Source organism: Plasmodium cynomolgi, chromosome 9 (genome assembly GCF_000321355.1).
Source record: "Plasmodium cynomolgi strain B DNA, chromosome 9, whole genome shotgun sequence".
NCBI classification, from domain to species: domain Eukaryota; phylum Apicomplexa; class Aconoidasida; order Haemosporida; family Plasmodiidae; genus Plasmodium; species Plasmodium cynomolgi.
Genome location: NC_020402.1, coordinates 804,260 through 824,215, shown reverse-complemented (window position 1 = coordinate 824,215; position 19,956 = coordinate 804,260). Strand labels below are relative to the sequence as shown.

Here is a 19,956-nt window from a genome sequence, read left to right as displayed (position 1 = left end):
CACAGAATAGTGTGTGCAATTGATTTACTAAAAAATGTGGATAGATAAAAAAAGGGGAGGTAGGGGGAAAGTAAAAGGCATATCTGGGAGAGCACAATTTATTTGGTTTTCTGTTTTCTTCCCATTTTAACAAAAGACATAATCAAGTTTGATAACAGGAGTTCGAAGATCCCGTTTTGGAAAGGTGCATGTGGTGGTTTATCCACGTGGACAATAAAAAGGGGCACTCTTCTCCATCGTGTGATGTTTTACAAAATGTTTGAAAATGGAACAAACGGGGGGATGGCGTGATGAGCTGCGGTGCGGTGTGGTTAGCTTGGACGCGTTTTGCCCCGGGGCCATTCGCCTTCTTGTGGCTAACTCAGATGCGGAGCGGCACCGCCAAAGACAAGCTGTAAGGGGGAACTGCAAGCGGGAACTGAAAGCGTGAACTGCAAGCGGGAACTGAAAGCGTGAACTGCAAACGGGAACTGCAAACGGGAACTGCAAACGGGAACTGCAAACGGACTGCTCCCGTGTAATCACATGTTAAGCTATAAAAGGTGGGTGAAATGGAAGGAAGAACGAGTGAGTAAAGGCCATTGGAGGGAAACTCAAAAAGGAAGAGGCACGCAAGCAAATGTGTGCATGCATATATGCCTCATGCACGCTTGTGCTTTACCCACGTTATAGGTGTTCCTCCAAAATTTGCTCACAAGTACAATTCAAAGTAATAGGTAAAAAAAAAAGAAAAAAAATTATGTTTCATTTTTATGTGGAAAAATGCTGTACATATCCACCTGCGGGTCCTTCACTTGCTTTTTATTTTTTGCTCCTCTTTACGTGAGCCTAAAACGTGCTTAAAAGGTACTCTTTAAAGTCTTCGAAGTTTATCTGCAGATAGGGGGGATGGGCAACGGACGCTTTTGCTATTTTGTCGTTTTTTGTACTTTTTTTTCGTTTTTCGTTTTTCGTCCTTTTTTGTCGCTTGTTTTCTCATTAGCGTTTTGTTTGCCCTCGAATTACCCTGTTCGCGCGCCGCTCGCAAGATAAGCCCTTCTTCACAAGGAACACGGATGTGAAAAAATTGTCTACGTCGTGACTCTCGATGACCTTGTCCTGCACCAGCGTTACTATGTCGCTTTTGCTGATGTAGCCATCTTCGTCCTGCGGGGTGGCGTGGAGGTCATTTCGTTTTGAGGGGTCGAATGTGTAGCAGCGGTGTAGTATCCGCATAGCAGCGGTATAACAGCGGTGTAGAAGCGGTATAACAGCGGTGTAGAAGCGGTGTAGTATCGGTGTAGCAGCGGTATAGCAGCGGTGTAGCAGCGGCGTGGCGGCGTCTTAAGTGCCCGCCAGTGCACTTCTCCCTCCGGAAACCTTGTCGATCTTATTGAAGGCCGCCTTTAAGAAAGTGGATTCTATGTCCTTCCATCGGTAGCATCCGGCGATGAACTCTGCAGAGGTGAATGAGCATTGGGAGATGGCGTGTGTGGGTGTGGATGGTGGTGTGATTCTCCATGCGAAGGGGTGTTTAAGCGTACGAGTATACACATGCAAGTGTGAACATGCGCATCGGCATGCGTATGTGTGTGTGCGAATCCGCATGCGTGTGTGTGAGTACCCGTGTAGGTCACGCTGCCCCGGTCGTTGATGTCCAGCGCCTGCACGATCCGGTTGATGTCCCACTTCTTGATACCCGCATTGGCCAGCACGGCATAAATTTCCCCGTGACTGAGCGAGCCGTTATGATTGGTGTCTATTTTGCAGAAGAGCTCATTGATGTACTTTAAGTGGCTGTCTATTACGCTGAGCTCGTGGGCCATTATGTTGACTATTATGTTCCTGATGTTGGATTGCTTCATGTAGGCCTTTATGTTGCTGAGCGTGCTTGGGTTTATTTGCACTGGGTCTAGGAATCCCTGAAACCAGGGGTGGTGCAGGAGCTGCGCGCAGGGGGGGAGAAGGGGTAGTAGGGGTGTTCTCACGTGTGGTTGCAGACGTCAGCAGGTGTGGCTGTAATGTTGCTCAAGTGTGGAAGTAATACTGCCCAATTGTGGATGTAATACTGCCCAATTGTGGATGTAATACTGCCCAATTGAGGATGTAATACTGCCCAATTGTGGATGTAATACTGCACACGTGCGGATGCAGACACCCGCTCGCACCTACCACTGCCGCCATGGGCCGCCGGGTGTAGTCCTTCTCCAGCATGAGCTTCAACATGTGCAGCGCGGGCTGAGACAGCCGTCCCTTCAAGCTCTTGTAGTCAGGCTCGTCCTTGAATATGCTGAGCTTAATCTCGTCGTAGGTGTTCCCACAAAAGGGCAAATTTTTGGAGAACAAAAAAAACATAATCACTCCAGCTGACCATATATCACATTTGATGGTAAATTTTTTTTTAAAAACTTCGGGTGCCATGTAGAGGACAGTCCCTGCAGCAGTTTTGCTAACTCCCTCTGTGTGATTAATCAATTCAGCTAGCCCAAAATCAATGATCTTTAATGTATCATCTCCCTTGGATTTGAACAAAATATTCTCAGGTTTCAAGTCCTTGTGGGCAATGTTGTTGCTATGCATATATGCTATGGCACACAGAATTTGAAACATAATATTTTTTATATATTCTTCATTGAAAATGGAGGACTTGACTATCTTGTCCATAAGTTCCCCTCCTTCGCAAAGCTCCATGACAATATAAGTACAATCCACATTTTCGTAAACGTCAAATATTTTTATGATGTTTGGATGATCTAGATATATGAGTACATTAATTTCTTCGTTAATTTTTATATTTTTTAATTTTTTTTTTTTTAATATTTTCACCACTTTGTAAAGCTTACAGATGTTATCTTCCACAAGGTGTACTTCTCCAAAGGCACCACATCCCAGGATTTTTTTAAAACTCAGATAATTGTATATCGATGAGTAATCATACCCTCCCAGCTTCTTCCTGCTGATTATGCAGTTTCTTTTTATTTTTAAATTTTTCGTTGGGTAATACTTTTTCTTGATCTGCTTCAGAAGGTCCCAATACATCTGCCTGAAATCGGTGTAGTTCATGCTGTTGTTCTTGCTGCTGTCGTAGTCTTTGTAGACGATGGAGAGGATGTTCTCTGCAGGGGGGGAAGCGGCGCGGTGGTTATAGATGCAGCACGGTGGTTATAGACGCAGCACGGTGGTTATAGACGCCGCGGGGTGGGTAGGGGAGCAGCAAAACAAGGGCTTGCTAGGTGGGCCCTTACACACTTTCACCTGCGCACACAAATCACTGGTAACATTTGCCTAGTTGGCATGCTGCGGCCACACGGATAGGCCATTCGGATATGCCACCCGACGAGGCCACCAGACGAGGCCACCCGACTAGCCCAACACTCCTCTCACTGCTTACTATCCACAGGGGGGAGCTCCAAATTGAAGCAGAGCTTCTGAATCAGTGACTCGATCTCGCTGAAATGCAGAAAGTTTTTATTTTTCACATCGAACTGCTGAAAGGTGGCTCTTGCGGATCGCTCGAAAATTTCGCTATTCTTTAGAACTTTGTCAATTTTGCTTTTTATATAAAATGGGGTGGCCAACACTTCGTCATTATTTTCATTTCGTTTCTTCAGTTCATTGTTCTCGATCATTTTCCTGTTTAACGTTTGTTCCATTTTGACATCTGACTCCTCGTCCCTTCCGTTTCCTCCCTGTAATATAATTTGTCTTCCCCTCTTTGGATCATCTTCAAATGGAGCTATTTTATTTTCATTTCCATGGGCGCTTCTATAATACAGTTGTTGATATATGCTGGGTAGAATACTCTCCTTTCCAGGCCCCTTTCTGTTCGTGTCTGCATCTAAGTCGTGCTTGCTTGTGTGATATTTCCTGCTGTATTTTCCACTCATTATATCGTTTGAGCTGATCTCTTTGGAGTCCTCTTGTTTAGGGTTCTTCTTGTTCCTGTCGGCTGGCTTCCCAATGACGTTTTTTTTTCCATCCCATGTGACGGGGGTCACTTTGGAAGCAATCGGTTCTTTGGGAGAAGAGCCCCCTTTGTAGGAAGACTCTGGGGTGTTCTTACTTCCCCTTTTGTGAATCCCCCTGTTGTCATATGACTTTCGGCCACTGTGCATAATAGTACCGTCATTGATGGCTTCCTCTTGGTTCGAAATGGCGTCCAGAATTTTCACCCCGTCCCTTGTGCTGTAATGTGCCTTCTCGTCTTTTATCATGGACGCCTGGGCGAGTGTTTTTTTTTTCTGGAGGGGGAAGCGGTCGTCGCGTTGGTGATGCTGCTGATCGTCGCCTCTGAGCTGCTGCTGGTTGTCACGTTGGTGATGCTGCTGATCGTCGCCTCTGCGCTGCTGCTCGTCGTCGCGCCTGGGGTCGGACCTCCCCCGGTGGAGCCATCCGAACTTCTCCACGCCGTTCGACTTGATACACGGCTCGACGCTGGCGTCCCTCTCTCGCTGCGGGGACAACGACTTCGCGGCGCTACTTTTGTTGCGGTGGAAAAAATTGCCCAGCGTCCCTGCATGCAGAATGTCCGTGAACTTCATTTTGAATTTGTCCTTTTTTTCATTCCTCTCCGCATTATCATATTTGCTCTGTTCCCGTTTAAGCATATCTTCGTTGTTTTTCCTGTGCTTTATTTTGTCTAGGAAGCTTTTGATGTTATTTTTTTTTTTCTCTTCCCCGTGGGGATCCTTCTGCGTTTTCTGCGTTTCTTCCCTGGGTGGTTGGCGTATTTGCCCCGCTTGGCCCAAGTGGCTATCTGTGCAGTCTTCTTCTGCTTCACCTGCTTCTTCCCCCACTCTTTTTAAAAAATAATCATTGGTCCCTGCGTGCACACTCTGGTTTGACGAATGAAGAATGTAGTCGAGTGCGTTTATCCTCTCATCTTTGTGAATTGGCTTGCTCCTGCCGTCGCTGATCGTGTGGTCACCTATATTAAACTTAATTAGCTTATCTTCCCCATTAGGGAGATTAAATTTGTACTTGTCCTTACTGAGGTTAGGGTTCCCAATGTTCAAGGCATTCCTGAGGGATGACTTTTCCTCCATGGCACTCCTCTGCACGTTGTATTGTCTTCCATAGGACGTGCTACTTTTTTTTAAATTACTTTCGCTTACGTTTATATTCACAGCTTTTTTATTTTGCGTTTTTTCGGGGTACTCTACTTTTGGGTTTTCTTCCTTCCTCCTCCCGCTGTGCCCAAGTTTTATTTCATGCCTTTTTCCACCTCCGTATATGCGCGCTGTGGAGTCATGTTTTGTGGCGTTCCACGTGTTCTCTTCATTTTCAAAATGACCGTCTTCCCTTTTATCATAGATGTGTACCCCCGCTGGGGTGTTTCGGTACTTGAACTCGCTTGCGAGGGGGGGTCTGCCGCTTGGGTCTTCCGTGTTGGTTACCTCCTTCCGGTCAAGGGGGTCGTGGTTGCTCTCGCCGTCATCGTCTGCTTCGTCCTCCTCGTCTGCTTCATCCTCCTCGTCTGCTTCGTCCTCCTCGTCTGCTTCTTCCTCCTCGTCTTCTTCGTCCTCCTCGTCTGCTTCGTCCTCCTCGTCTTCCTCTTCCTCTTCATCTTCTTCTCCCTCTTCATCATCTTCTCCCTCCTCTTCCTCCTGTCCCACTGATCCACCCCTTTTAAATTTATCACTTCCATCTACGCCGCCGCTTCGTTCGTACTTACACCGCGCTGCGCTGGTATCATAGTCGTCACTACTTTGGCTGCCACCGCTTTGATCGTCACCACTTTGGCTGCCACCACTTTGATCGTCACCACTTTGGCTGCCACCACTTTGGCTGCCACCGCTTTGATCGCCCTCCTCTCCTTCCTCCTCCTCGCGGTCGTAATAGTCCGCGTTCTCCGCCCGGTAATATTCATAGTTATCCTTGTCTTCCCGAGCAGCGCGCAGCTGTTTCTGTTTTCCCCTCTCCCCGCCATAACCTTCAGTGGCGTCATAAGAGTAGGCGTCTTCTTTTTGAAACGGACGGCCTTTCCGTTTGTCATAATCAATGCTCTTTTTATTTCTATTTAAAAATTTGATAATGTCCGAGTCGAACTCGTTGTGATTACCCTTAAACGGTTCCTCATCGTTGAAATTGTACTTGCTGTAGCTCTCTTGTTCTTGTCCCTCCTGTCCTTGTCGTTTTTTCTTTCTCTTCGTTTTGGTGATTCCCCCCTTTCCATCTTCGACTGAGTATTTACTTAACAGTTTTAATCCTGTATTGGAAAAGGAATTATAAGTTTTGTATTCCACATGTTCGTCCTCCACAAACTGTAGTTCGTCAAAATTTTCATTTTCAAAGATATCCTCCGCGAACTCTTCCTGTTCGTTTTCTCCATAGTGTGTGTTCTTTCTCTTCACGTTTAGATAGAGTCCTTTCGATGAGTTTTTTTTTTTCTTCTTCTTCGTCATCGTCGTTGTTGCCGCCGTCCTTGTCGTCCTTGTTGTCGTCTTTAGGGGGGCGTTTCTCCCCTTTGCAATTTGTAGAGGGCTATTCCCCCTTTCATCACGTGGGGGTTCATTTTTACTATGAGCTTCACTTTCGGTGCGTGAATCTGCATCATCTGTGCTCTCCACCTTTGTGCTATCCTTTTCGCTTTCATCCTGCAACGGGAAATTTTTTTTTTTTTTTTTTCTTCTTCTTCTTCTGTTTTTCGATGCTAGTTCTCATTTTGTTGCTATAAAAAGGTTCCCCTTTTTTTTCAAAATTGTTTTTGAGTACATCCAATATCATGTTATGTGGACTTGGGAGAAATGTGGCTCGCTTTTTTCTTTTTTGGGGGGGGATGGAACGAGTTCCTTTGGAGAGTCTACCAGAGGGACAACGCTAGAAAGGTGTGCACACGAAGGTACTACATGTACAAATGTGCATATGTTGACATGTGTCCACTTGTGCGCATCGGCATGCAGGCACGTGCCTTCGCGGATGTGACAAAAATAAATGGGTGTGTACGGGGTGGGGAGCAAGGAAATCGGCGAAAAGGGGAAGGAGAAGAGGAAAAACAGGGCAAAAAGGGCTAAGTGCAAAGCAAAGAAGAAGAAGTGCATCGCGTGGGCGAAGAAAAGCACAGCAGGTGGGACGCAGAGCGCACTGCAACACAAGCCCGCTCCGCCGCTGCACCGCTACGCCCGGAAAATCATCCAAGCTCTATTTTTGAAAAAAAGAAAATAGGGATTTGCTTCAGCTTAAAGATATCACAGTAAAAATTGCTAGGAGCCTCATTTTAGAAAAACTCAAAAATGCGTGCACTGCCCAAGTAGCCTGTGCACTCTGTCATTTTGCCCGTGCAGGTTGAACAGTTCGCTCGCGCCACCCGCTGCTGCTTAGCGTTGTTTCGTTTTACCACTTATTTCGTTCTTCTTAACATTTTTGTTGCTGTTACTTTTGTTGCTGTTACTTTTGTTGCTGCCACTTTTGTTGCTGCCACTTTTGTTGCTGTCACTTTTATATACCCAAAGGTGCAGTCCGCCACTTTTTCGGACATAATTTTGAATCTTTGTAGATTTAGCTTTTACCCTCTTTGTTAACAGTATTTATTTTTTATTTTTTTTTCCTGTGTGTGTATCATAAAAATATGTAGCGTTTGGGGGGGTGGAAAAAAATTTTACAAAATGAATTCGCAATGTAACGGTTGTGTTGTTCCCCCCCTTAGGGGTGCTAAGCGGTGAAGCACATACAGATATGCTTCCCCTCCTTTTGTGTTAAGCAAATGAGGACACAGTATATAGGGGAGCACGTTGTATGGTTAACTGCTACATAAATGAAATAGCAAAGTGCTGAAGCGGATTGTGTAGACGAATCGCTAAATCAATGGGAAAAGGGATGCAGCGAGTAACTGCTGCTCACTTTGGCGAAAGAATGGTGACGCCCATAAAGGCCCTTGAAAAGGTTAAAACGCTATGTAGATGAGAAGATAAAAAAAAAAAAAAAGGAAGGAAAAAATAAAATTCAAGAAAAAGAAGATATTCAACAAAGGAAGTGGTTATTTTAAAAGGGTGGGAAAAAAAAAAAAAATTCTAAGTGTGTTGTGCATGTAGAACGGGGGATTATGTGGAGCCACTTCATGTAGGCAAAAAATGGGGCAAATGGATGTGGCCACTACGCGATATGCCCATATTCGTACATATGTGTACTTATATGCGCAGTAGCACACGTGCAGGCACTTCACGCCCACGAGAAATATGCGCGTCAAAACGCACACATACGGGGCAAGCGCGAGCAATGCGTCCACATGAACAGTTATCATGTGATCAATCACGGGGGTTAAAATGGGACGCGCTGCAGAACGAGTTGACACGCGATGAGCAGCGACAAATGTGATGAGCAGCGACGAATGTGATGAGCTGTCACGAATGCTATGGGGCGAGTTGCTTCGCCGGCTGGCTGACAAACCAAGCGAGTAACAGCGTAGGAAAACGCAGTGGTGAAAAAAAGGAGCAAGACGAAGCTAAAAGCTACATTTGTTCCCCACGCAACGCTGGACAATTTCAAAAGGGGCATCATGCAGATTTGTACACATGGGGAAAAATTCCACCACTTGGGAAAAACTCTTTTGTATGTTCATCCGTCCATGAAGTCTTTTCTTTTCTTTTTTTTTTTTTTTTTTTTTTTTCATGTCCGTGCTGCAGCACTTAACGTGAAAATCGCAATCCAGGGAAAGTTAAAATTTTCCTATTGAAAAGGTGAAGTAAAAGTTAATTCAAAATGGAGGTCATTCGGCGTTACAAGGTTCATGTGGACTGCTTTTACTGCGTTCGTTTGTTAATTTTTTTTTTTTTTGTTCTCATTAAAAGTCTGACTTTTTTTTTTTTTTTTTCATCACCCCCTTTGCCGCACAATTCAGGCATTTTTTTAACTGCATGTATTTTGTAGGATTCGCGTGTTCACATCACAGTGTGGAACATTCTTTAGCGCCCTTCATACCTATTACATGGCTTTACCCCTTTTCATTTTTTTTTGCCTTTTGCCCAATATCGTTATCACAGCCATTTTTAATACTACTTGCGTTCTGTATGACCACGCTAACACCTGTGTGGGGATGTGTACAAGTAGGAAACAACTACACCTGCGGAACGCGGTCACATGTATGTGTGCATCTCACGTAACCCCCTGTGCGCTGCACAACAAGGCAAGCCAAGTCAAACAGAGCAAAGCCATATTTCCGAATGGCTTAAACGGTCTAGCTCCTCGCCCAGCTTCCCCCTTTAATGTTTTATTAACTGTTCCGTTAATTTCTCAATTTATTTTTCACACCTGCGGCGCAAAGGAGCTGCTGGGTGATTGAACAACAAAGGAAAGGAACAAAAAAAAAAAAAAAAAAAAATGAAATAAAATAAAATAAATAAAAAAAATAAAGCGAAAAAATACGACAAATAGGAGCATATATACACATCGAAAGAAATCGGGAAAGAGACTCCTCCCGCGTTTTCACCAGCATTCACAACTTATTCCCAGGATGGGTTAAAAAAAAGTTTAAACGTGGAAATGTCCACCGTTTCTCAACAGAAAGTCGCGTTAATTGGCGTGGAAATTATGTGTAGGAAAATATATATATTTTTTTTTGTTTAACCCCATTTGGTACCCCCTTTTTTTAAAAAAAAAAAAAAATTTAAAATGGGAACGCCTGGAAAATAAAACAAAAAGGCTGCCTTTTCAACACACCTGCGAATAGGGCCAATCTTTCTGTTACGCTTGAATGGAGGGGAAATTTCAAAGCAGTGAGTTCCCTTTTTGCGCGCTTCCAACTTTTTACAAAAGATGACTTTTCTTCGTGAAGGGAAAAAGATGGTGTCCCTCCTTTGCGTCCCCGTTTAAGCAAAAAGATATGCCTGCTGAGTGAGGTATCCCCAGAAGGAAGTTCACGCGCGGGGAAGTTCACCTCTATACGCGCGTTCACTCGCACATCCACCCGCACGTCCACTAGCACTTCCTTCTGCGCCCCCACCCGGACAAGGCGAAGGCAGCGGTTAAAATGAAACTCGTCCCCCTTTTCGCGTTGGTCCTCCTCCTGCTCGCAACTCTCGTACGCGTAAAATGCATTAAAAAAACTCCCCATAGGAGGTACCCACATTTGGGATACCCCCCGAACATTCAGCACAAGGGGAAAAGTAGCGGCCATGAATATGCCTTCATTGGGATTGCAAAAAGGAAGTATGACTTGTCACATTTCAGGAAAAATAAAATAACTCCCAATGACCAACACGTTGTGAAAAAAAAGAATACTGTGCACGTCTTATATTTACATGATGGGGAAAATGGAAAGGGACAAGTGAAGAACAATCATTTAAATATGAAAGATAAAAATTGGTGGAATAAAGTAACATCAAACTTGTTAATATTTAACAGAAAATGCCTGACCAGATTCCTCTGCGTGGGTACCTTCTGTTTAGGCCTCTACCCATTGTACACCTTTTTAGTAAACAAAAAAATTGAACTTGCCATTATGAATGTTTTTAAAGAGAACTTTCTGTGTGTGGATATTCCCCAAAAAATGAGAAGATATTTTTTTTCCGTTTCGTTTGGTGAATTCAGATCATCTCCATTTTTCTTGTCCACAATTTTGGTTGCATCCTACTCCTTGTATATCATTTTTAAGGTTTATATAGAAAAAAAAAGGGAGGCCACACGGATGAAGTCTGCAATTGAAGCTTACAACAAGAGTAGAGACGAGTATATAAACACTGGTAGGGATTCTTCAGAGGACAGTGACCACGACGCGGATAATTTCGGTTACGTAGATGAGGGGGACGATTTCGGGAAGGACCCCTACTGAGGAGCACTACCCCCACGGAGGAGCACTACCCCCACGGAGGAGCACTACCCCTACGGAGGAGCACTACCCCTACGGAGGAGCATTACCCCTACTGAGCGCCCTCCCCGGGGGGGGTGCCATTTGAGCAGTTTAGTAGAGTGAACGGTTTGCCGCCTCCCCCCTCGAAGTTTTTCAGTCCACATTTTTGGCAAACAAACTCGCATCGCCCATAAGGCTGCCAATGATATCCGAAAACATATGCGAAAAGAAGTGAGATAAAATTGCTGGCTTCAAAAATGAGTAGTCGCTCTTCATTTGAGAGTTGGAGTCGGTTCTCTTCGTTCCTGAGAGTTGGATGAAGAAGGGGTGACGGCAGCACAAGTTGGGGAGGTGGTCTCACGAGGGATACTTTCACACACGTGCGCACACGTGTGTTCTCATGTAAACACATAGATATGCCCTCTACCCCCCTGCGTGGTAAACTCACTTGACATGGCGTCAATTATGTCCTCGCTCAGAATGCTCTCAATCGTCTGAATGGAGCATGCGTTTATTTCGGAAAGGATGGCAATGTGATTCTTGATGTCTTTCTCGATTATGCTTTTGAACATTTCGGTGAACATGCACGCGTAGATGTCCCCTATGGGGTGTGAGCAGAAGTGCGTGCAGAAGTGAGTGAAGAAGTGAGTGCAGAAGTGAGTGCAGAAGTGCAGATGTGAATGCAGTGGTGGAGATGGGTATAGTGCATCAGCTCAGTCGCAAAGTGGGTGTGCGCAAACTCATCACGTATTTCGCGCGTACTCTTATGACACGCAATTTCCTCCCGACATAGGGTCCTGTTCCCCTTCCCATCCCGATTTTTCTGCTTCCCCATCGGCTTTTCCAGTTTTTCGAAATCGAAGTAATGTCTTTTAAAGAAGCCTTCAAATTTCAGTGCACAGAATAAAGGGGAAATAAGTAAAAAGAGTTTAACATCACTCACACGAGCAGCGTCACAAATGGGAACCCTCACGTGTGCATCTACACATACAAGGACACTTCGAACGGAGGGCCGACTCACTTTTCGATTTGTCCTCCAGAGGAATGGGCAGACTGATGTATCTTTTAAAGTACAAGTTCTGGGGGTAAATATTTGTTCTGACCAAATTCTCAAAATTATTCTTTGCTGTTGCCACATCGTCAGAGTTGCAAGTGAATAACTTCACGTGAATGTAAAAATAAAACTTGGGAAAGTCTTTAATCCCCTGTTTGATAGACTCTTGGGGGCTTTCTCCTTTGGAAGGTTCCTCTAACATTGGAGGCAAAAAAAAAAAAATGGGTTACCTTGTGAAGATTATATAGGGATTCTAATTTTAAGTGATCCATCTGTACACTTGCTGAGCTGTGCTGTGTTGTGCTTTTTTTTTTTTTTTCCCGCCCCACCATTTTTAACTCCGTAAAGGCGCCGCACAGCCTTTTGTAGCATGCTGCTGTTGACATTGTCCTGTTGTTGGGGGGTGAAGCAGCGGTGGATGAAGCAGCGGCGGGTGGATCGGAGGTGGGTGCACAGCAGCGTGCGCGCTGGGCCTTCGCACACAAGCATATATAGTACATGAATACATATGTGCATTTGCTTGTTTTATTTTTTTTTTTTTTTTGTGTGCCATAATTACGTAGGCATATTTGAACAGCTGGATGTTCTCAAATATTTTTTGGGCATGGGAGAAGGTTAGATCATCGAATTTTGTTGCCTTCTTGGCTTTGGAAATCTGTAAAGGGTTAGGCTCTTCGGTTTGCCCCTGTTTGTCCCTCGTATCTTCGTAGACCTCCTCTGTAGTGGTTAAAAGGGGAACAGTGCAAAGTATGACACATGGTTTAGCGGGGTTATCTCTCCGTTGGGGAAATGAGAAGAAAACACGTGCATGTGATTGCGCACATGAAACGCGCAGTTGTAGATGCTCACATATTTGTGTACCAATTTTCGTTTCTGAGACAGCACCAATGGTGCACCTGTCCTCTTCATTCTTCCCTTGCGATGGCACTTGGTCTTGTACGTACTTGAGCTCTATCTGAATGTTCCCCTCGATGTCTAACAATATGTCACTCAGAATGAAGGTAAACCTGAGAATGATATGTCCCTCCCTTTTGATGACCCCTGTGTTTGTAAGACAAGTGATTAAAAAAGGGATGTATGCAGATAGTGCAGCTAGTCAGCAAGTGTCTAAAAAAGATCCATTTCAGGTAACCTTTGTTGGGGGTTATTTTTAAAACGTTTCCAGGTAGGGTGTTTTTGTTAGGTATTTTAAATTTTAGGTTCCTGGATGATGAGTAATTTTTTATTATGACAATCCGTTCGACGATGGAACTGCGCGTGGTAAGAAACAGGGGAAGAGGTGAATCATCTCGGAATGGGCAAAAGGTAATGGCACTATTTAAAGCGCCGTTGCGTGGTGCACTCGGGTAGGAGTTCTGGCTTTACTTCTCCGTCCCATTGTTCCACCGATGCGATAGCACACAGCTGTAATGGTCCCCCCACCCATGGCTTACTTGGTCGGGGCATAGAGAATATTTATCGAGCTTGGTGAGACATAAAACAGTTTGTTCTGAGCGTGTATGTATGAGTAGGCGGGGATGAAGTTGGAGCAGAAGGTCTTGATGCCTTGTCCAGGGAGGTCATCAATGCATTTGTTGTTGAAAACGTTGATCGTTTTGTGGGCATCTTTGTACACATTATCGGATGTGCTGTTTAGCGTCAGTTCTATCATGACTTTGTCTAGCTCCTGTGAGAGCGCATCGGGAGTGGATGGGTCGCATGTACAGGTGCACACGCATGGAAAAGCACGAAAAGGGGTGAACACGTGTGAGTAAACAAGCGCACATGTGAATAAACAAGCGCACGTTGCAGTCATTTTACTATGTCCCTGTTCAGGTGCCTAAAGTGCGGCCTCAGTATCAACTTTTCGCTAATTATAGTCGGGGAAAGTCTCGAAACCAAAATGAAGAGGGAAATGTACTTGCGCCTTTTGATAACCCCCTTGGGATTTAAAACCACCAAATGACTGCACCGCTCTACGGCGTAATGGATATCCAACTCGCTATCATTCAGGAGGTCAATGTTTATGATGCACTCGTTTTTCAGGTCCAAGACGTGTTCATTCAGGTCCTGAAGAAAGGGGAGAGAAAAATGAGACGTGTGTTAGGATCAAAATGAGGCACGTGTAAGGATCAAAATGAGGCACGTGTAAGGATCAAAATGAGGCACGTGTAAGGATCAAAATGAGGCACGTGTAAGGATCAAAATGGGCTAATAAACCATATGAAGCAAAAAAATAGAGACTGTCCGACGCGCTAACCACAAGGAAGCTGTACATGTGCACATCTTTCGGTACCTTCACGTTCATCAAATATATAGGAGGCACTTGGGGTGGAAATGTCAGGGAACTTAAATTGAGGGGAAGCACTTTTCCATTTTCCACGTCAATTATCAGGGGCATATTGTGGAGCCCAATGTATTTATGTTTATAAAATAGGGTAACCGTTTTTGTGCCCTTCTCTTTTATTTCAAAATCGGTGGGGGTGATCTCGCAGCAGTCCAGGCATCTCATGAAGTTGCGGAAGGTGTTGTCTACGTAGAGGAGGTGAGCCAGCTGCGCGCAAGCGGGGGGAAAAGGAGAAAAAGGGGAGAAAAGAAAAGGGGAGAAAATAAAAGAGGAGAAAAAAAAAGGGGAGAAAATAAAAGGGGAGAAAATAAAAAGATCGTGCTATGTACCACATCGCGTTGTCACCACCGCTCTACGGCTCCACCGCATGCGTGGGCATTACCTGCTCCTCCTCATTTTTGACGTAGGGAGGTAAGACAGGAAGAACGTACGACTTTATGCTATTTATATGAACCTTCAGTGGCACATTGAGTGGGTTAAATAAAACCAAGTTTACTCTTGTCACCTCGTTGAGCGTGTTGTTTCCAACATTAAATGGTATGTAGTCAAACTGGTTGAAAAGCTTTTTCATGTTCTCCATCCCTTGACTTTTCTTGTATTCTGTGTCTAACGTTGAGATGTCTTCCTTTAAGTAGCTACAGGGAGAAAAAGAAAAAAAAAAAAAAAAAAAAAAAAAAATCAGTTCCATTTGGCGTTTAAAATGGAGGTGCATACACACAGTGAAGGGAACCCAAGAGTGGAGAAAAAATAAAGTGCGAGGTAGACATTAACAAAGTAGCAAGTGCTCAAGGAAAAGGACGTACGAATTTATCCGATCCGCGGAAATCATATTCCAGTATATGGATTGTGGCGTTTTAAAATCATTTATGTCGATAATTTGGAAATAGGGCATCACCACTTTGAGTACAATGTCGACGTGGTTCCTGCAGGAGGGGGGGATTGGCCGTGTTGTGAAGAAGTTCTCTCAGCTTGATGAGTCCCTATAGAAAGCACACACTGGGGCGCCTTTGATCTTCTGCCTATGCTGCTACTTATTTCCTGAAAAAGAAAAAAAAAGGGGGAACACAGTCAGATCGTTTTTGTCAGCGGGGTGGAGATGGCTCTACTAACTTCTCCACTGCGCCATTTCGACACTTCGCTACTGCGCCATTTCGACACTTCGCTACTGCGCCACTTCTCCCTTTTACCTCCCACGATGACGCAAAAGCGGTAGACGAAATGGCCCTGCTGGCTGGTCTTAAAAGAGACGTAGGCATATTTGCTCGAAAAGGAATTAATCACATCTTCGCTTTTTTCTACTACAACATTTCTGTCTGCCTCTTTAATTTCTTCTTCATCTGTGGAAAGGAAAAACAAAAGATCATTTGTGGTTGGGCTACATAACGAAACGCAGAAGTGGTCCAATTGGGCAGGAGAATACATATGAGTAAGAAAACGACGCGGGTATCGTCAATTGACTGTTCTGTTTGGAGGACGTACCAAATATTTTCCTGTTTCCTATTTGGATAATTTCAGTCTTTGTTTTAAAATTTACTTTAACGGGGTGTTCGTTGTGAATCTTTATCTGGAAGAGTGTGTGCACGGGGGGGAGGCACCATCACAGCTTTGAGGCCGACAAGTGGACGCTAACAAGTGGGTGCCAACTTTTCGCCGGTCACACTGCACCACCTCGCGCCTACCTTCGCGTTAAACTTCGAGCCTACTATAATCGGCTCGCTCTCAACCACTTTGGGGTGCAACGACAGGGCACACTTGATTATGTTCACGTGCACAAGGAACCGCCTACACCGTTTGATGTGGTCCTTCATGTTCTTCTTCATAAACGTAAATTTGCTCCTCATGTCTTCCTCATTTATGTACAGCATGTAGGAGAGGAGCAGCGGCACCGATTTCTTTAACGTAGAATCGGAAGAGGCACAGATGTAGATGTTCCTTTTTTCAAACGGTAATAAACAGAAGAAGTAAAAGGTGTATTTTTTATCTTCATTTGTAAGTGAGCTAGTTCCTTCATTTTGTTCTTCCTCCCCATTTTGTAATTGCCATGTGTTTAATTCTTCCACTTGGTTGTTCCTATGAGGTGTGCATTCCTCTCCACTTTGCGCTCCCAAGGGGGGATGATTATTCCCCTTTATATGAATTCCCAGAATTGAGGTTGCATCTTCCTTAACTAGCATGCAGAGGACGTTTCTCTCCGTCATGTTTTCGATGGCCACTTTTTTGGAGCTCTCCGTGTCGGTGCTTACGCACGGTAGGTTCTTTGCGGCGCGGAAGAACGGGGGGGAAATGAAATGAAAAAGGCAAAATGGGCAAAACGGAAATTATAGGCAAAGTGGGCAAAATGGAAATTATAGGCAAAATGGACAATGTTAACAATGTAGACAACGTAGGCCCCGCTTCGCATATGCGTGCGGGTCATCCCGCAGCAACACTTTGCAAGTAAAGAACAGACAAAGGTGACTTTGCTGGAAGGCCACACATGTACACCCTTTTGCACATTTGTGATGCATGGACTTACTATGTTGGGGTCCCCCCCGTTGAGCAAGACGCTGTTTATCTCATGCGAGACGAAAACGGAGATATGCTTTTTTTCAATGCCATTTACTAAATAGTGCAGTTTAATTTCTCCCTCGGTTAGGTGCGCCTTCTTGGGGGAGTAAAAGATAAGGACGTTTAGGGAGCCCCTTCTGGGTACGTAGTTCACTAGCGGGGCGACTCTGCGGGGAGGAGATAAAGTTTTGGTTGTGATGACCTCCCTCGTATGCAATCGTAAATATACCCACATATATATACATACATATATATATATTCATATTGTATGAGCTACGTGAGAGCGCAATGGGGGGAGAGGGGGGGTTCCCCCCCTCAAGGAGGGCGTCCCAACCTGATCGATTCCACGTCGCCCTTGAATGGAGTGAAGTCAACCAGCTGTGCGACGTCCGAACTATTCCAAAACCTCACAACGGCGTGGGCGTTTTCCTCTTCGATAATATTCAAAAAGGAAATCTGTTTGGGGTAGACGCACAGGCTGTCAAGAACATTCTCCGTCTCACATAGGTACTTTATTTTAAACTGAAACAGAGTGACATATAGGAACCGAGGGGGTAACAACGTTTTGCTGTTACACTTCCTATAGTCCCTGTTGTTGGAGGGGAAGACAATGCATTCGTATACTTCCCTCGTATATTTCTCCTTCAAAGCCTTTGCATTTTTTACTCTAAAGGGGGAAAGAAAAAAAAAAAAAAAAGGGTGAATCTCTCATAAAATTGTACGCAAAAAAATGGAATATTTATGTTAATTTTCGGCGTAAAAAATGGAAGTTCGAGGGATATGCAGTTACGCTTCGCTCCAGCAGGGGGAGCATTTGGGAACATCATCACTACGATGAATTTCATACCTAAACGTCTGGCACCCAAAGGGTAGCAGCTGAGCCTCCGCAGGGTGGATCTGAAATATGCTGCGCTGTCCTCTCCCCTGGTCCACCGCGTTGGACCAAACGCAGGTGTACTCCACAGGTGTTTTGTTTATAATCATGATGTCTTTTTCTTCCGATTCTAGGATTTCCAATTGCTGGGGGACTACGAAGAGGTCACTACGGGGGAGGAAGCCGAAGTGGAGGAGCGAAGTGGGTATCGCGGCAGAGTTGGACGAAGTGGACACCCCCCTCACGAAGCCTCACCCGTCGTCCGCCTGCACTATCTCATGTATCATCTCGTAGGTGGAATCCTCGTAGGAGTCAAACTCGAGGGGAAAGTCCCAGATGTCGATGTAGTCCTTCTTGTCATAGTAAGAGTTGTATAAGGTCTGCTTATCATGGATAAAGTGCTTACTTCTAAATACGTGATGCATCGAAAGAGGACACATTTTGTAGCTAACAGAATAGTTGCAAATGATATCAACGTAAAAAATTTGTTTATTCAAATGAACCAAGAAATATAATCTCTTGTACACATTGACGGGGTATATACAATGGTACGTAAGATTCACAAAGTGGTATGAATTTTTTTTCACAACAAAATTGGTGCTCTTAGCGGTAAATATGTATCCAAGGTTTACAATTTCGACATGAACATCCGTGTCGTCGTCATTTCTGATGGTAATTTTTTCCGTCACGCTATCTCCCAACTTGAGATTTTCCAAAAGGTAGACCACCTTGGTAAAGTGTAACTTCACATTTTTAATTTCACAAATGAAGAATAGTTCGATGCAGTAATCTGTGCATGCTTTGAACTGTATCATTTCTGTGTATTGGTTAACTTGGTTCTGTCCGTTGATGTGCAAAATGATTTCCTCTTTGGAACCTTCCTTTATTGTGAATTGTTCCTTTAAAAGGTGGAAAACGTTGCTCTTCTTCGCATTAGCATTCGCATTAGCATTCGCATTTGCATTTGCATTTGCATTTTTCGCATTCTTCACCCTCACCGTTATGGGGGCAGTGGTAACGTTATGCAAATATATCGATCTGGTGAGTCGCTGTCCTAGGGCCACTTCGCCAAAGTTGACCACGCTTTGATGGAAGATCTGCCTGTCTTGGTCGGAAAGAATGATAATTTGGGGCAGCACGGCAACCCAGTTTAACTGGATTCTTTTTTTTATTAAACGCACCTGAACATCTTCCTGGTTGATCATTTGGATTATGTCACTGACCCCTTTCTCTCCACTGTCTTCACATAGGTTGTTGAAAGTTACATTTGTCACCTTAGGATCTTGTGGAAATATTTTTCCTTCCAGATCCTTGGGCACTTCAATGATAGAGCAAGATAAGCACTCTTGAAATTTTTGAGGCAAATCTGAATATAGTATAATTTGCACATGTTGTTTTTGGCCAGCCTTTAAAACAAACTGAGAAGGTTCCAATTTAATTTTTCCTTTTTTCTCCTTTGATGTGTATTTGTGTGTCAATTTGATCACTGCATTTAGTGCACCTTGGTTTTTTATCACTAGTTCTTCTTTCCCCTTTTGCTTAATTACCATATCTTTAAAGTGCAGGACTGATGGTAAGATGATGTCGCATTTGAGAGGAGTGGCTCTCAAATGAACCTCTACTCTCTTGTCCCTCTGCTTGTCTTCGATCACTATACTTAACGTTTCATTCACAGTTTGGAAATCGTTTACAGGGTTGAAGAATGTTATGGGGTAGCTTTTGTTTAACCCTGCACTGATGCTTTCTACCTCCTGCAGAGGGTAAGTAAAATATACGCTACTTTGGAAGAGGAACCTAAACCGTATTAACTTTTTCGTAGTGTTTTTTATGCTCAGCCTTTTCGTCATTTTGACCCCCCCCTCGTAGTTGTCAAATTCGATTGACGGGGGGAGTTCGAGCCCGTGCAGCCTGTGGCTTTTTTCCATCGTTGCCGATTCAAGGGGGAAAAACAAGAAAAATAAAGAGGAAGAATGAAGAAAGGAGGAAGGGGAAAAAAAATAAGAAATGCCCCTCCATGGGTCATTACCCCACGCGAATGGGGACGTCACCCCCAAATGAAACCCACAATGGGGTGGAAGTCTTATATTTATTTTATTTGTTTTTTAATAGCTTAATTTTTGGAGTAACTTGGTATGCTTTTTTTGAGTTGACTGCAATGTAAGCGGTCTGCAGCGGTGTCCACAAATCGTCAAACGGAAAAGACGTCGAACAATAATGCACTTAAGCGTGAAGTGACATTCTATCATTTCTGCGCGTTCACTTTGGATCATCGGGTGGGAAAATTCTCCTCATGGTTGGCATCCAATTGGCGCACACTGCGCTGTGCTCTTCCCTGTTCATAACAACGCCCTGCGCAGAGGCATCACTGCGGTACCAGAGATTCGTCCCAATTT

General features: G+C 44.3%; 3 protein-coding genes across 3 annotated transcripts; 1 reads left to right on the top strand and 2 right to left on the bottom strand.

The window, feature by feature from the left end:
- Nucleotides 1-828: 828 nt before the first annotated feature.
- Nucleotides 829-6,383, bottom strand: PCYB_092880 (calcium-dependent protein kinase 3; the record flags this gene model as incomplete). The annotated part of the gene is made up of 6 exons (XM_004222402.1): nt 829-873; nt 1,006-1,146; nt 1,360-1,436; nt 1,604-1,925; nt 2,152-3,095; nt 3,371-6,383. The coding sequence occupies 6 exons, from the start codon at nt 6,381-6,383 to the stop codon at nt 829-831; spliced, it is 4,542 nt and encodes a 1,513-aa protein (XP_004222450.1).
- Nucleotides 6,384-9,943: 3,560 nt separating this feature from the next.
- PCYB_092870 (hypothetical protein) lies at nt 9,944-10,744 on the top strand (the record flags this gene model as incomplete). The annotated part of the gene is made up of 2 exons (XM_004222401.1): nt 9,944-10,534; nt 10,568-10,744. 2 exons carry the CDS (start codon nt 9,944-9,946, stop codon nt 10,742-10,744), a joined length of 768 nt encoding a protein of 255 aa, XP_004222449.1.
- Nucleotides 10,745-12,481: 1,737 nt separating this feature from the next.
- PCYB_092860 (hypothetical protein) lies at nt 12,482-19,488 on the bottom strand (the record flags this gene model as incomplete). Its single annotated transcript, XM_004222400.1, has 17 exons — nt 12,482-12,533; nt 12,713-12,857; nt 12,949-13,067; nt 13,250-13,482; nt 13,617-13,865; nt 14,056-14,349; nt 14,525-14,713; nt 14,909-15,065; nt 15,140-15,180; nt 15,253-15,479; nt 15,622-15,706; nt 15,822-16,397; nt 16,514-16,856; nt 17,024-17,356; nt 17,480-17,731; nt 17,819-18,837; nt 19,186-19,488. The coding sequence occupies 10 exons, from the start codon at nt 19,486-19,488 to the stop codon at nt 14,909-14,911; spliced, it is 3,336 nt and encodes a 1,111-aa protein (XP_004222448.1). The 3' UTR covers nt 12,482-12,533; nt 12,713-12,857; nt 12,949-13,067; nt 13,250-13,482; nt 13,617-13,865; nt 14,056-14,349; nt 14,525-14,713.
- Nucleotides 19,489-19,956: the final 468 nt, after the last annotated feature.